Source organism: Candoia aspera, chromosome 2, assembly GCF_035149785.1.
Source record: "Candoia aspera isolate rCanAsp1 chromosome 2, rCanAsp1.hap2, whole genome shotgun sequence".
NCBI classification, from domain to species: Eukaryota; Metazoa; Chordata; class Lepidosauria; order Squamata; family Boidae; genus Candoia; species Candoia aspera.
In genome coordinates this window covers 9,996,169-10,013,647 of record NC_086154.1, presented here as the reverse complement: position 1 = coordinate 10,013,647, position 17,479 = coordinate 9,996,169, and the positions used below count along the sequence as shown (strand labels likewise).

The 17,479-nt window shown below is 44.9% G+C and overlaps 1 protein-coding gene across 1 annotated transcript; it reads left to right on the top strand.

The window, feature by feature from the left end:
• Positions 1-1,452: 1,452 nt before the first annotated feature.
• On the top strand, positions 1,453-16,110 carry LOC134492075 (zinc finger protein 397-like). The gene is made up of 5 exons (XM_063296204.1): positions 1,453-2,340; positions 10,160-10,259; positions 11,879-11,961; positions 13,047-13,182; positions 14,301-16,110. The coding sequence occupies exons 1-5, from the start codon at positions 1,756-1,758 to the stop codon at positions 15,506-15,508; spliced, it is 2,112 nt and encodes a 703-aa protein (XP_063152274.1). The 5' UTR covers positions 1,453-1,755; the 3' UTR covers positions 15,509-16,110.
• The last annotated feature ends 1,369 nt before the right edge of the window (positions 16,111-17,479 follow it).

Sequence of the window (17,479 nt, the reverse complement as noted above, 5' to 3'; positions counted from 1 at the left end):
CCCCGGGGCTGCGGCGGAGCGTTGCACCGGGAGGCCTCCGGCTCTGGCTCCGGCTCCGGCTCCGTCCGGGGAGCCCGCGCGCCTTCCGTGGCCGGGACCGTCCCCGGAGCCGAGGAGGGACCCGGGCGGGTTGCGGTGCGTTGCGTTGCGCTGCGTTGCGTTGCGCTGCGCTGCGCGCCTCGCTCGCCTTCCCAGCGCAGCGGCGCAGGCCGGGCTCCCGGCGGGCCGGGGAAGACGCGGCTCCGGGGCGCAGCGCCGCGCGGCGGAGGAAGGGCGGCCTCCCCGCTGCTCCCTCCGTCCGTCCGTCCCTGCCTGCCGCCGCGGAGCTCCCGCCGGAGGGGAGGCGGCGAGTGGGCCGATCCCCGCCCGGAAGCTGAGCCCTTGGCGCGGCCAAGTCTTCGGGGAGAAGAGAAGGGGCCGGGCTGGCCTCGCCGCTTGCGCTTCCCCTCTGCCCCGCGCGAGGGTTTAGGAAGAGGGAGAAAATTTTTATAATTTTTCTTTGTCTGAATATGATGCACATTGGGAAAGATGTCGGTTTTAATCCCCCAAAGCAGTAAAAAAAAACCTGTTCGTCTTTGAAGTGCCCATCTGTGATATCTGCCTGTGTCTGTCTGTCTGTCTGTGGTAAAGAAGTAGTTTGTCTTTCAGCTAAATGGGAAATGTTTGAAAGAGTCTTCCCCCAAAATTAAGGTTTACTGCGAATTAAGAAAGTGAATTTTGAATTTGAATTTGAATGCCTACTGTCTTTTCAAACTGTTTGTTTGTTCTTCAGCATGTGGGATATTCTTGTACTTTATTATGCTCCAAGTGATTAATTTTGAAAATTAATTTAGCCTAGATTTCAGAGGACAGAAGATAAAGCACCAAAGGGAGAAACAGAAACACTCACCAGTGCCAAATGGTTGTGAACAACAAGCAAGGCCTAATGTAATATTCTAGATTATAATCTTTCATGCTAAAGCCAGCCCCCCCAAAGCCAAACATTATTTACAGGTAGTCCTCACTTAACAACCATTTAGCAACAGTTCGGGCTTATGACGGTGCTGGGAAAAAACCCAATTTATGACCGGTTCTCATGCTTACGACCATCGCAGTGTCCCCACAGTCACGTGATCACGATTTGGGTGCTTGGCAACTGATTTGCATTTACAACTGTCACAGCGTACCACAGTTATGTATTCGCCATTTTCGACCTTCCCAGCCAGCTTCCAGCGAGCAAAAACAATGGGGAACCATGTGATTTGCTTAATGACCATGTGGTTCACTTAACGACCACAGCACAAAAGGTCGTAAAATCCAGTTGGATTCACTTAATGAGCACTTTGCTTAACAACCACAATCCTGGTCCCAATTGTTGTTAAGTGAGGACTACCTGTAGCACCAATATCCATAACTTTGTAAGGATTGTCTAGGACTAACATTACCTTTCAGGTAGGATGAAAAATTGATACAAGAAGATAAAATAGTTCAGGCAGATTGACTTAGAATCACATCAGCTGCATCTCAGAATTACTTTCTGAAAACTACATTAGGCTTCTGCCGTGCTGTATATTCTCCCAATACTCTGCTAAGTGGGCTAATCTGAAAATGCTCTACATTTTATAGAAGGAAGGGTTAAAGGAGAAAGAACTAGCGGCACCAGAACTGGGAGAGGAACCGAAAGGAACGAGGTTGGTGCCGTTGAACCTCCGTCTATATCCAAGACACCAAGGTAAGGGAGCATCACAGAGGATCACCGGAGACTCATTCATTGGGATGGAAGAGCGCTGGGAAACGCAATGGCAGCACTTCCTCCGGACGCTGCAACCCTCCTACTCCAGAGGGGGGAGCCCAGGAAGATTGGTGAATTCTCCCTGGGAAGACCCCAAGGCCTTCCTGGCCTCCTTTGAGCAGGTGGCCACAGCCTGCCGCTGGCCCAGGGGAGAGTGGGCGGCCCGTCTCCTGCCGGCCCTGAGCGGAGAAGCTGAAGCGGCCTTTCGGAGCCTGGACACAATTCATCAAGGGGATTACAAGAACGTGAAGGCCGCCATCTTGAAAGGGGAAGCTGTGAAAATGGAGGCGCAGCGTCAACGTTTCAGGCAGTTCTGCTGCCAGGAGGTGGATGATCCTCGGAAGGTTTACAGGCAAATCCAGGAGCTTTGCCACCAGTGGCTGAAGCCGGAGAGACGCACCAAGGAGCAGATCCTGGAGCTCTTGATCTTAGAGCAGTTCCTGGCCAGCCTGCCTCCAAAGCTTCAGGGCTGGGTTCAACCAAGGAGGCCGGACACGTGTCCCCAGGCGGTGGCCCTGGTGGAGGAGTTCCTGCGGAGCCAGCAAGGGTCCGAATCAGAAGCATGTCAGGTATGGTTTGAGGATATCTATCTCTCTATCTATCTATCTATCTATCTATCTAATCTATCTAATCTATCTATCTATCTATCTGATTTTTATCACCGCCCAATTTCCCCCAAAGGAGGGGCTCTGGGCAGTTTACAGTTAAAAACAAGGTTAAAATTCAAAACAATTATAAATACAAAATACAGTAAGAATAAAAATATGATAAAATCTAGATGGCTAAAAGTTATATATATCGTCTTGAAAGCCATATAAAATAGATTAAGCAAACAAACCATAAACGATTGTTCCCTTATTTCATTTTCAGATGTCTTCCCTAGACAACCCACCACCCATTCCTCTGGTATTTGCTTTCTAGATGGTTGATCATACAGGTTTTCTTCTTTACATCCTGTCTTCTCCTCGTTGTCTTGAATGGTGACAACCTTAAATGTCTGAAGTACTTTGCAAATGGCCAGCAAATTAATCTCCATTCATGGATATTTGTTGCTTATTTGTTTAGTCGCTTCCGACTCTTCATGACTTCATGGACCAGCCCACGCCAGAACTTCCTGTCGGTCGTCAACACCCCCAGCTCCCCCAGGGACGAGTCCGTCACCTCTAGAATATCATCCATCCACCTTGCCCTTGGTCGGCCCCTCTTCCTTTTGCCTTCCACTCTCCCCAGCATCAGCATCTTCTCCAGGCTGTCCTGTCTTCTCATTATGTGGCCAAAGTATTTCAGTTTTGCCTTTAATATCATTCCCTCCAGTGAGCAGTCTGGCTTGATTTCCTGGAGGATGGACTGGTTTGATCTTCTTGCAGTCCAAGGCACTCTCAGAGTTTTCCTCCAACACCACAGTTCAAAAGCATCTACCTTCCTTCCCTCCACCTTCCTTATGGTCCAGCTCTCGCAGCCATATGTTACTACGGGGAACACCATTGCTTTAACTATGCGGGCCTTTGTTGTCAGTGTGATGTCTCTGCTCTTAACTATTTTATCGAGATTTGTCATTGCTCTTCTCCCAAGGATTTCCTGACTGCAGCCAGCATCTGCAGTAATCTTCACACCTAGAAATACAAAGTCTTTCACTGCTTCTACATTTTCTCCCTCTATTTGCCAGTTACCAGTCAAGCTGGGTGCCATAATCTTGGTTTTTTTGAGGTTTAGCTGCAAGCCAGCTTTTGCACTTTCTTCTTTCACCTTCATCATAAGGCTCCTCAGTTCCTCTTCACTTTCAGCCATCAAAGTGGTATCATCTGCATATCTGAGATTGTTAATGTTTCTTCCAGCAATTTTAACCCCAGCCTTGGATTCCTCAAACCCAGCATGTCGCATGATGTGTTCTGTGTACAAGTTGAATAGGTAGGGTGAGAGTATACAGCCCTGCCGTACTCCTTTCCCAATCTTAAACCAGTCCGTTGTTCCGTGGTCTGTTCTTACCGTTGCTACTTGGTCGTTATACAGATTCCTCAGGAGACAGACAAGATGACTTGGTATCCCCACACCGCTAAGAACTTGCCACAATTTGTTATGGTCCACACAGTCAAAGGCTTTAGAATAGTCAATAAAACAGAAATAGATGTTTTTCTGAAACTCCCTGGCTTTTTCCATTATCCATCGGATATTGGCAATTTGGTCCCTAGTTCCTCTGCCTTTTCTAAACCCAGCTTGTACATCTGGCAATTCTCGCTCCATGAATTGCTGAAGTCTACCTTGTAGGATCTTGAGCATTACCTTACTGGCATGTGAAATGAGTACCACTGTTCAATAGTTTGAACATTCTTTCGTGTTTCCCTTTTTTGGTATGGGGATATAAGTTGATTTTTTCCAATCTGATGGCCATTCTTGTGTTTTCCAAATTTGCTGGCATATAGCATGCATTACCTTGACAGCATCATCTTGCAAGATTTTGAACAGTTCAGCTGGGATGCCATCATCTCCTGCTGCCTTGTTATTAGCAATGCTTCTTAAGGCCCATTCAACCTCACTCTTCAGGATGTCTGGCTCTAGCTCACTGACCACACCGTCAAAGCTATCCCCGATATTGTTATCCTTCCTATACAGGTCTTCCGTATATTCTTGCCACCTTTTCTTGATCTCTTCTTCTTCTGTTAGGTCCCTGCCATCTTTGTTTTTGATCATACCCATCTTTGCCTGGAATTTACCTCCGATGTTTCTAATTTTCTGGAAGAGGTCTCTTGTCCTTCCTATTCTATTGTCTTCTTCCACTTCCACGCATTGCTTGTTTAAAGATAATTCCTTATCTCTTCTGGCTAACCTCTGGAATTTTGCATTTAATTGGGCATATCTCCCCCTATCACAGTTGCCTTTTGCTTTCCTTCTTTCTTGGGCTACTTCTAGTGTCTCAGCAGACAGCCATTTTGCCTTCTTGGTTTTCTCCTTCTTTGGGATTTATTTTATCGCCACCTCCTGAACAATGTTGCAAACTTCTGTCCAGAGTTCTTCCGGGACCCTATCTACTAAGTCCAGTCCCTCAAATCTATTCTTCACCTCCACTGCATATTCCTTAGGACTATTAGTGAGCTCATATCTAGCTGATCTGTGGGTCTTCCCTAATCTCTTTAGTCTGATCCTAAATTGTGCAATAAGAAGTTCGTGATCGGAACTACAGTCAGCTCCAGGTCTTGTTTTTACCGACTGTATAGATGTCCGCCACCTTTGGCTGCAAAGGATGTGGTCAATCTGATTTCGGTGTTGTCCATCTGGTGAAGTCCATGTATAAAGCCGTCTCTTAGGTTGTTGGAAGAGAGTGTTTGTTATGCAGAGTGAATTGTCTTGGCAAAATTCTATCAGCCTATGTCCTGCTTCGTTTTGTTCTCCCAGGCCATACTTACCTGTAATTCGAGGTGTCATTTGACTGCCCACCTTAGCATTCCAGTCTCCCGTGATTAAAATAACATCTCTTTTAGGCGTGTTGTCCAGTAGGTGCTGCAGATCCTCATAGAACTGCTCTACTTCAGCTTCTTCAGCATCTGTGGTTGGGGCGTATATTTGGATCACTGTGATGTTAGATGGCTTGCCCTGAATTCGAATTGAGATCATTCTATCGTTTTTTGGATTGTATCCAAGCACTGCTTTAGCCACTTTACTATTAATTATGAAGGCTACTCCATTTCTTCTGTGGTCCTCTTGTCCACAGTAGTAGATCTGGTGGTCATTTGATGTGAAGTGGCCCATTCCAGTCCATTTCAGTTCACTGACGCCCAAAATGTCTATCTTTAATCTTGACATCTCACCAATAACCACATCCAATTTGCCGTGGCTCATAGATCTTACATTCCAGGTTCCAGTGGTGTGTTGATCCTTAGTACATCGGATTCGCCGTTCACCACCAGCACCGTCGGCCGCTAGCCGTCCTTTCGGCTTTGAGCTAGCTGCGTCATCACGTCTGGGGCTAGTTGAACTCATCCTCTGTTCCTCCCCAGTAGCATTTTGACCATCTTCCGACCTGGGGGTCTCATCTTCCGATGGTATACCGACATATCTCTGGTTGTACTGATCCATTTAGTTTTCACGGCAAGAATACTGGGGTGGGTTGCCATGACCTTCCCCAGGGATCGCATTTAGTCTGACCTCTCTGTCATGACCTTCCCGTCTTGGGTGTCCCTTCACGGTTTAGCTCATGGCATCATTGAGGTGCTCAAGCTCCAGCACCACGACAAGGTAATGATCCTTTGCTGAAGATTCATGGATATACATGTCCATAAATCACCTACAAGGGAGATTTGCTCCACCTATTTTATAAAGGATATAAAATATACTGTAAATATACTAATATTTAAATAATATAATATGTAAATAAATAATATGTAAATATATAGGATATACTATAAATCTCAGTGTTTGCATAACTTAGGGTACATCTGGGTATCGCAAACATCTGCAGTTAGTCAGCTGCAACTTGATGAAAACGAATGGCACCTCTGAGTCATTTTCACTTCCTGTTGACTGCAGGACTTTTGAACAATAGGGCAAAAGTTTTTTGGAGCTGTTCTATTTACATCAGAATTTTTCAGGCCCATTATTTTCTTTCCCCGTTTTTATAATTAACATTGTGCAAAGGGATATTTTTTCTCAACTAATTTGGTACAATAAAATTATTTTAATAATACGTGGATTTATCCATGTAATTCTGTCAGCAGCAATACGGAAATGGTTTGCAGTTGTCTTTTTCTTGAATTTCTCTACTTCCTAGTTCAGCCTGCAGGGCTGGGAATTCCCTGGGGGTCTCCCATCCGTTACTAATTAGCCAGTCAGCTCTACCCCATGCAGTGTTTGATTGCATCTCCCATAAAATGCAAAGGCTCTAACCATCTGGGATAGATTAAAAAACCTGCACAGAAGGCTTAAGCCAGTTGTTTTTTTCATTCTGGGGAGAAAATTCAGAATGCACAGATGCAGCTTTTCCTGCTGTACAAACACAATGATACTAAGCATTGTGGAACCTTGAGTGCGTTATAACTTTGCATATCATTCTGTAACTTAATTGCCCTTCAGTAATCATCATAAGCTTCAGCAAAGGATCGTTACCTTGTCGTGGTGCTGGAGCTTGAGCACCTCAATGATGCCATGAGCTAAACCGTGAAGGGCCACCCAAGACGGGAAGGTCATGACAGAGAGGTCAGACCAAATGCGATCCCTGGGGAAGGTAATGGCAACCCACCCCAGTATTCTTGCCGTGAAAACTAAATGGATCAGTACAACCAGAGATATGTCGGTATACCATCGGAAGATGAGACCCCCAGGTCGGAAGATGGTCAAAATGCTACTGGGGAGGAACAGAGGATGAGCTCAACTAGCCCCAGACGTGATGACGCAGCTAGCTCAAAGCCGAAAGGACGGCTAGCGGCCGACGGTGCTGGTGGTGAACGGCGAATCCGATGTTCTAAGGATCAACACACCATTGGAACCTGGAATGTAAGATCTATGAGCCAGGGCAAATTGGATGTGGTTATTGGTGAGATGTCAAGATTAAAGATAGACATCCTGGGTGTCAGTGAACTGAAATGGACTGGAATGGGCCACTTCACATCAAATGACCACCAGATCTACTACTGTGGACAAGAGGATCACAGAAGAAATGGAGTAGCCTTCATAATTAATAGTAAAGTGGCTAAAGCAGTGCTTGGATACAACCCAAAAAACGACAGAATGATCTCAATTCGAATTCAGGGCAAGCCATCTAACATCACAGTGATCCAAATATACGCCCCAACCACAAATGCTGAAGAAGCTGAAGTAGAGCAGTTCTATGAGGATCTGCAGCACCTACTGGACAGCACGCCTAAAAGAGATGTTATTTTCATCACAGGAGACTGGAATGCTAAGGTGGGCAGTCAAATGACACCTCGAATTACAGGTAAGTATGGCCTGGGAGAACAAAATGAAGCAGGACATAGGCTGATAGAATTTTGCCAAGACAACTCACTCTGCATAACAAACACTCTCTTCCAACAACCTAAGAGACGGCTTTATACATGGACTTCACCAGATGGACAACACCGAAATCAGATTGATTACATCCTTTGCAGCCAAAGGTGGCGGACATCTGTACAGTCGGTAAAAACAAGGCCTGGAGCTGACTGTAGTTCAGATCACGAACTTCTTCTTGCACAATTTAGGATCAGACTAAAGAGATTATGGAAGACCCACAGATCAGCTAGATATGAGCTCACTAATATTCCTAACGAATATGCAGTGGAGGTGAGGAATCGATTTAAGGGACTGGACTTAGTAGATAGGGTCCCGGAAGAACTCTGGACAGAAGTTGGCAGCATTGTTCAGGAGGCGGCAACAAAATACATCCCAAAGAAAGAGAAAACCAAGAAGGCAAAATGGCTGTCTGCTGAGACACTAGAAGTAGCCCAAGAAAGAAGGAAAGCAAAAGGCAACAGTGATAGGGGGAGATATGCCCAATTAAATGCAAAATTCCAGAGATTAGCCAGAAGAGATAAGGAATTATTTTTAAACAAGCAATGCGCGGAAGTGGAAGAAGACAATAGAATAGGAAGGACAAGAGACCTCTTCCAGAAAATTAGAAACATTGGAGGTAAATTTCAGGCCAAAATGGGTATGATCAAAAACAAAGATGGCAAGGACCTAACAGAAGAAGAAGAGATCAAGAAAAGGTGGCAAGAATATACAGAAGACCTGTATAGGAAGGATAACAATATCGGGGATAGCTTTGACGGCGTGGTCAGTGAGCTAGAGCCAGACATCCTGAAGAGTGAGGTTGAATGGGCCTTAAGAAGCATTGCTAATAACAAGGCAGCAGGAGACGACGGCATCCCAGCTGAACTGTTCAAAATCTTGCAAGATGATGCTGTCAAGGTAATGCATGCTATATGCCAGCAAATTTGGAAAACACAAGAATGGCCATCAGATTGGAAAAAAGCAATTTATATCCCCATACCAAAAAAGGGAAACACTAAAGAATGTTCAAACTATCGAACAGTGGCACTCATTTCACATGCCAGTAAGGTAATGCTCAAGATCCTGCAAGGTAGACTTCAGCAATTCATGGAGCGAGAATTGCCAGATGTACAATCTGGGTTTAGAAAAGGCAGAGGAACTAGAGACCAAATTGCCAATATCCGCTGGATAATGGAAAAAGCCAGGGAGTTTCAGAAAAACATCTATTTCTGTTTTATTGACTATTCTAAAGCCTTTGACTGTGTGGACCATAACAAATTGTGGCAAGTTCTTAGCGGTATGGGGATACCAAGTCATCTTGTATGCCTCCTGAAGAATCTGTATAACGACCAAGTAGCAACAGTAAGAACAGACCACGGAACAACGGACTGGTTTAAGATTGGGAAAGGAGTACGGCAGGGCTGTATCCTCTCACCCTACCTATTCAACTTGTATGCAGAACACATCATGCGACAAGCTGGCCTTGAGGAATCCAAGGCTGGAGTTAAAATCTCTGGAAGAAACATTAACAATCTCAGATATGCAGATGATACCACTTTGATGGCTGAAAGTGAAGAGGAACTGAGGAGCCTTATGATGAAGGTGAAAGAAGAAAGTGCAAAAGCTGGCTTGCAGCTAAACCTCAAAAAAACCAAGATTATGGCAACCAGCTTGATTGATAACTGGCAAATAGAGGGAGAAAATGTAGAAGCAGTGAAAGACTTTGTATTCCTAGGTGCGAAGATTACTGCAGATGCTGACTGCAGTCAGGAAATCAGAAGACGCTTAATCCTTGGGAGAAGAGCAATGACAAATCTCGATAAAATAGTTAAGAGCAGAGACATCACACTGACAACAAAGGCCCGCATAGTTAAAGCAATGGTGTTCCCTGTAGTAACATATGGCTGTGAAAGCTGGACCATAAGGAAGGCTGAGCGAAGGAAGATAGATGCTTTTGAACTGTGGTGTTGGAGGAAAATTCTGAGAGTGCCTTGGACTGCAAGAAGATCCAACCAGTCCATCCTCCAGGAAATAAAGCCAGACTGCTCACTTGAGGGAATGATATTAAAGGCAAAACTGAAATACTTTGGCCACATAATGAGAAGACAGGACAGCCTGGAGAAGATGCTGATGCTGGGGAGAGTGGAAGGCAAAAGGAAGAGGGGCTGACCAAGGGCAAGATGGATGGATGATATTCTAGAGGTGACGGACTCGTCCCTGGGGGAGCTGGGGGTGTTGACGACCGACAGGAAGCTCTGGCGTGGGCTGGTCCATGAAGTCACGAAGAGTCGGAAGCGACTAAACGAATAAACAACAATCATCATAAGACTGAGCAGCCAGTCCCCAGGATTCCTATTTATGGCAAAATCAATCCCACTGTTCTGAGTAGGGCCCTCTTCCCTGTTTCAGGGGCCACAAAATGAAGAACTCACTGATTTTGCACGGGCAGCGAAGGAGCCCTTAGAGGCTGTGAAGAGAGAAAACGTTGAAGTGGAGATCAAAGTGCCAGGTAAGAATTCCTCTGCAGGAGTGAATGTTCTGCATTTGCATTTTGGAGTTTTTTTAGACTGGGCAGACAAAACCTACATTCAAGGTCCTTGTGCTTGATTCTGTCTTCTGGAAGAGGGAATTTTGAAAAATGCAGTTTGTTCAAGAGAATTGGACTACAAGATATGGCTTAGCCATCCTTTGATTTGGACCCCAAATTACCCAACTGTTGAATTTTCTCTTGACTAGGAGATCCTCACAATTAGCTATTTGATCAGTGCATTGCTCTGTGGACCCCTCAGCTCCTCCATACATATCTCATTTCCATCATGAAAAGGACTCAGAGTTTAACAAGGCCTTGGTAGGAATACCAGTAAAAAAACTGCCATTACTTTCCTGAGTGGGAAGAAGATACAAAGAAAACTAGATTCCAGAGGGTTGTCCGTTTTGGCCAATGGGGATTTTTAGAGAGGCATTTTCCCACTCTTGGATCGCAGGACATATCCTCAGGTCCTGCTAAGTAAATGAGAGGTCCTCTTGATTTTGCCTCCATCTCATCTACCGTCTGCTGCAAGGCTGCCTGAAGTCATCTTTTGTTGTTCTGCTGTTAAAGTGGTGTTTTCCCTCTTCTCCCAACATAAAGCTTGCCATATGAACAATCTATGATGCCTCACTGATGATGCCGGTGAGGATGAAGCCAGGGGCAGAAATGATAAAGGAGTGCCCACTCCTTGTCTGTCAGAAGGCACAGCCCTCTATGGCCATTTTGACCTGGGCTGAAAGAGAGTGCACATCTGGCTTGTGTAGAGGCATCTGCCCATGTGATTCTTAGCTGGTGCTTTGGGAAACACCTCTTATTTATTCCATGCAAAAGGTTCCACCAGCCTTGTGGAAGATCAGTAGACCCGTTTTAAGCTTATGTACAGTGGGGCATGGAATGCAGCTCAGGGAGCATACCTCTAAGCTTTTATCTTGATTGTCAGGTCCTCTTTATTCTAATTATATCTTGATGCTGGAATATTGATCTTCTGGAAGGCCAGCAATTCCCCTGTCAAATAAATGCACAGGCTGACCATTTGGTGGAGCAGAGGAAACACGAAGGATGCAGTGGGAAAGACTTCTATTGACGTGTCTCCAAACTCACTGCCACTCCAGCCTGCATCGTCCTCTGGCACTGACATGCCAGTTAAATTTTTTTTTTCTTTCACATGGGAAACCTGGTCTTCCAGAAGATCGATATTCTTGTATCCCCTGCAGAATTTTGGCTGACAAGTTGGTAAAGCTTTGGAGGAAACCCTGCTGGTATCCTATCAAGTTCTGTCCTATTCCACCCCATATCCTCCTCCACCCTACTAACCTGTCAGCTAAATTTTGATTTTATTGATAGTAGCCTAGTGACTTTTCAGAGAAAGGATAAATCTGTGTTTGCTCATGCAACAGGAAACACGAATTCTTGGTCTCGGGCAAATGCTTAGAACCCCCTGCATTTCTTCCTCCTCAATTTCAAATTGCCTCTGCAAAGATTTCTCCTCAGTCACAACATTAAAAAGGAGAGATCTTTTATGCTGCTCTGCATCAGCCACTTACACAAGAAGGCATGAACAAATTCCCCTTGTAATGTCTGCCTTCCATCCCCTGCAGGCAAGGGAACCAAATCCCCAAATCACACCAGCTCGTTGCTTCCTCTTGAAGGACCTGGAATGGTCCAAACCGGGCTGAAAGAGGTAGGTGCTGCTCTGGTGGGACAGTTTTTGTGCTAGATTTGGAGTATGGTGGTGTTTATTTCTAACTAGAATTCCACCTACTTCGTTGTTAGTTCTATTAGCTGGGAGTTTATTCGCAACTGATCCGTGGAGGCCTGGGGAAATGTCTTCTGTGGCTATAGATCCCAGGGTGATCGACAACTGGCACAGAAGTTCAAGAGCACTTGCTCACAAGAATACCTAGAAACGCAGCCAAAGGTTGTAACTTAATTTTGTGGGAAATAAATTGTGTTGTACCCTGAAATATGGGCAGAATGCTGTTGGGATGGGGGGACCCCCTTTGCCCCTTACAGTAAAGCTTGATGTGCTGTCCTAGTGAGACAGTTTGTTCTCTGCCAGATGGGAATATATAGGTGTTTATTTTTCACTAGAATTCCACCTAGTCAATTGTTACTTAGGTGAGTTAGTTAATTTACAATTAATCCCCGGAAACCAATGCATACCCTCAAATTTGGGGCTGTGAGTGCCACCAAAATAATACAGGTAGTCCTCACCAACTGCAATTAGGACTGGCAACTCCATCGCTAAGCCACACAGTCATTGTGAAATGTCATGTGACCACGCCCGACTTACGACATCCGTTCCTGTGTGGTTGTAAAGCGCGACATCACGGGACCGCGGCTTGTGATTTCGTGCCGGCTTCCCTATTGACTTTGCTTGTCGTAAGCTGGCTGGGAAGGTCACAAATGGCGATCATGTGACCCTGGGGCACTGCAGCCGTCGTAAGCGCATGCCGTTTGCCAAGCACCCAAATCACAATCACATGACCGCAGAGATGCTGTGATGGCCGCAAGTTCGAGGACCGGTCGTAAGTCTCCTTTTCCAGCACTGTTGTAACTTTGAATGGTCGCTGAACAAGCGGACGGTAAGTGAGGGCAACCTGTATTGAGATAGACGTTCTTGTTAGCCCTGTTGCAGGAAACATTGATCAGTGGAGTGAATACAATATTGTAATAGTAATGGTTCTGGTTTTGGCGGTAAGCCTGAAGGTTTACTGGGTTCTTTTGGCAGTCTGATGGGAAGGGGGTGACGTCTTCTCTTTATAGGAACTTACGGACCTCAAAGAAACAGATGTGCATTTGCAGGCAGCCAAGCAGAGACTGACCTACCCAGCCCACCAGAGCATGGCCTTTCAAGTCCTGCAGGAAGAGCATCGAAACATAGGTTGTTTGAATAAGGAGGGTACGTACCTAGTCCAGCAAGGCTGGGAAACCACAGCCCACCCATTCACTCATTTCTGTGTACGTACTGGAGATTAAAAAAATAGATACCTGATTTCTCCTGCAGTGAATTGGGGCGTTCAGTAAGGGATATCTCCTGATCGTTTGGAAGAATAGAAAGGAGTGGCTAAACCTGACCCCTTGCTGCAAATGAAGCAGGATATGCATATTTTTTCATGTGTTCTGAGTTAAACCGCTGAGCTGCTGAGCTTGCCGATCGGAAGGTCGGCGGTTCGAATCCGCATGATGGGATGAGCTCCTGTTGCTAGTCCCAGCTCCTGCCAACCTAGCAGTTCGAAAACATGCAAATGTGAGTCGATTAATAGCTACTGCTTCAGCGGGCAGGTAACGGCATTCTGTTTAGTCATGCCAGCCACATGACCACGGAGGAAGTGTCTTCGGACAAACGCCGGCTCTTCGGCTTTGAAACGGAGATGAGCACCGCCCCCTAGAGTCGGATACGACTGGGCTTAATGTCAAAGGAAACCTTTACCTTACATACATACATACATACCTATTATTAAATAGATTTTTTGCAAAATTAAAAGATAATCAGGAAAAGATATGGAAGAAAAGTAGGGAAGGAAGAAAGGTAAAGAAAAAAGTGTTGAAAACAATAGCGAAGAAAAAGGTGGGAAGATACTTAAAGAAGCGACTTCTGATCTTCTTTACAGCAGTTATAGACATACTTGATCCCATTTCCTCCCTTCAAAATTACATAACATAGTTCCCTTCTTCCCATATACAGCTCTTTTTAATTGGTAAATCCAGAAATCACCTGTTCACTTTTATCCATTCTGCGAACTGTTCTCAAAAAGTGTTTAAAAAACGTTGACCATTCCTGTTAGTAAAAAATATTTCCATTAACAAGCGCATTTATGAAATAGCGGAGAGGATGTTGGTGTTCTTGTCATCAAAAATGGCAAAACCTCTGATAAAGGGAGGCATTTGGTAGCTAGCCCTAAGAGAAAAAGAAGGACATTTCACCCAAATAAATGCATCAGAAGGAAAAGGAGGTAAGTGCACCTGTTGAAATTGGGGATTCCGGACATGGTTAAAGTGTTTTCTCTCGCTCTGCAGGTAACAATAGGGTTAAAGTGGAGAATTTTCAGGGTGGAGGAGAAGATCCAGAGAAGATATGCAGGAGAGACCCCTTGGTAAGCCCTGGTAATCTGCCATTAAAAGTTGAAATTGAGGAAGAAAGCTGTGAATCCAACAAGCAGCAATGGAAGCTGCCACTGGAGAGCGAGGATACATACAACTTGCTTGAAAAGGATCTTACTGACGCTTTTACGGAAAAGACCAACAAGGGTAAAATGTCCATGTTCTCCCAGTACGATAGAAGATACCACTGTCATGTGGAACTGAATGCAATCCCTTCTACAGAGAAATTGGAGCAGTGTCCTCAGAGGTTTGAGGACAGCTACCAGCATACTTCAAACTTGAATCAAGAGGAGAAAAACATAACTGAGAAAAGCTTTGAAATCTCTGAGAATGGAACAGGGAATAACTTGAACCATCTTGGAGAAACACGGAATAGTTCTCCTGAATATGGGAAAACCTTTACTAACACAAACTCACTAAGCAGATTTCCGGTGTGTAATCCTGAAGAGGAATGGTATGAATGTTCTCACTGTGGGAAGGGCTTCAACAAGGCAAAATATTGGAAGCAGCATCAGAAAATTCACACCGGGGAGAAACCGTACAAATGTTCTCAGTGTGGGAAATGCTTCAATCAGTCAGGAAATCTGAAGACTCACCAAAGAATTCACACTGGGGAGAGACCCTACAAATGCTCCCAGTGTGGGAAATGCTTCAGCCACACCAACTGTTTGAAGATGCATCAGAGGATTCATACTGGGGAGACATACAAATGTTCTCAGTGTGGGAAATGCTTCAGAGAGACAGGAATTCTGAAGAGGCATCAAAGAACTCATACCAGAGAGAGGCCATACAAATGTTCCCAGTGTGGAAAATGTTTCAGTCTGTCAGGAATCCTGAAGAGGCATCAAAGAACTCATACTGGAGAGAGGCCCTACAAATGTTCTCAGTGTGGGAAAGGCTTCAATCAGATGGGAACTTTGAAGAAGCACCAGCGCATTCACACGGGAGAGAAGCCTTACAAATGTTCTCACTGTCAGAAATGCTTCAATGAGAGAGGAAATTTGAAGAGACATCAGAGAATCCATGCTAGAGAGAGCCTTAATATCATACAAGAATTCATACTGGAAAGTGACCATATAAATGTTATCAAGGTGGGAAAGACTTCTACAGGGCAAGAAGTCTAAGGACACATCAACAAAATTCAGGCTTGAGGGGCACCTTAAAGACATTCTTACTAAGAAATTTCTAGGAGATGACTTGCAGTACCAGTAAAGATGTCCACTTTCACCTATAGGGAAACTTCCTAGCAGTGGGAATAAATTGTTTAAACGACTGGACCAACTATCCAGAATGGTGGTGGGCTCTTTTTCACTGATGGGTTCCAGCAGCAGCTGGCAGAATATTGGTGATGGATCATTTCAGTTTCGGTTCCTGCACAGAAGTGGGATTGGATTGATGGCTGATTTGGCTGTTTTCAGTGTTTCTGTGATCACATACAGGAGACACATTATATAAATATCCTCAGAGAAATAAAGGTTCAGTCATGCAGCCGTGCTGAAGGGACATCATCCATAGAATCTGTACAGAAAGTGAAGATTCAAATACGTGAAATCAAGTAAATTTGGCAGCATTTCTGTGCCACAAACTACAGAATGTTTCTGTAGGCACCCCTTGTCTGGGTTGGTTCTGTTTCTCCATCTTGCTCAATAAAACCAACCCTTCATTTTATATTATTTGTATAGACATTTATGAGATAGGAAATAAATAAAAACTGTCTGGATTCCCAGCATGGATTTTGTCTTTTTCGCTATAGCTGTAAAAGTGGGTCAAGCTCTCCATCATACTGCCCATCAGGACCTCCCCATTCTTTTATGTTTATATCTGTGTAAGTCAGGCAGAGAAATGGAAGTTGTGGTTCATTTTTCATTTTCTTGCAATGAATCGTTTTTACATTTTTTTTATGCTCATCCGGTGCTGATAATACTGTTCTTGGGGATTTTTGTTTTCCCGGTTTTAATCACCCTCAGTCTGGGCTATAGCAATGCGGGTAACAGTGGGTTTATAATTAACATAATGGAAGACATTAATTAAAAAGGGGGGGAAAAGCAACACTAATTTTTCCAGAAGCAGAAAAGGCCTTTGACTACTTGGCAGTGGCCATTTCTATTTATTTACTAAATTAAATAAATCCAGGAGAAGAGTTTAAAGACTGGGTTGAAAGCATATGTAAAAAGATTTCAAAATAAGTAAAGGTAACATTCTTACTATTTATCATTGCTTTAAAAGTATTGGCAGAAAAGGTTCAAGGTGACGAATATCTGCTCTCCAAATCAGTGGAAAGCAATATAAGCTGAAAGGTTAATTTATTTATTCATTTATTTATTCAAATTTTGCTACCACCCATCTCCCCCAAAAGAGGGACTCTGGGTGGTTTACAATAAAATTAATACTATAATAATAAACGATTAAAGTCCTATAAAAATAAAGCAAATTACAGATACAAAATACAGTATAAATAAATATAAAATCCAAGAGGCTATGAAAATTCTAATCTGGTGGGAGGGGCTCTAAGGCACAAGCCACCCCCACAAATGGCTACCCACCGTCCCCCCCCCAAGCGAGACGGCAGAACCGGGTCTTCAGGGCCTTCCGGAAGGTCAGGAGTGAAGGGGCCTGCCTCACCTCTGGGGGCAAGATGTTCCAGAGGGTGGGGGCCACTGCAGAGAAGGCCCGCTTCCTGGACCCCACCAAAGGAGTTAGTTTATCTAGGCCCAATCAGGGCAATCCCACAGGTGCTTTCTCTGCAGGCTTCCTTAGCAGCTCCTGACATCCCCAAGCCCCATCTGCCCTTCCTTCAGAGCAGGCCCACAACTAGGGGGTCTGTCACCCGGGGCAAACATGGATTCCGCACCCATTTTGGCGCCCCCCCGTGCTCATTTTGGCGCCTCCCCCGCATGGCACCCGGGGCACATGCCCTGCTTGCCCCCCCCCAGTTGCGGCCCTGCTTCAGAGCACCTTTTATGCTTAGCAGGCACAGAGTCTACAGGCACTCACACTCTGCTGCTGTGGCTTACTCACAAGGACAACGGTGTTTTCCCTCCCCCTCAGGCGTTAAATACCTCCTAGAGATTTCTTCCAGATAACGAAACGGCAAC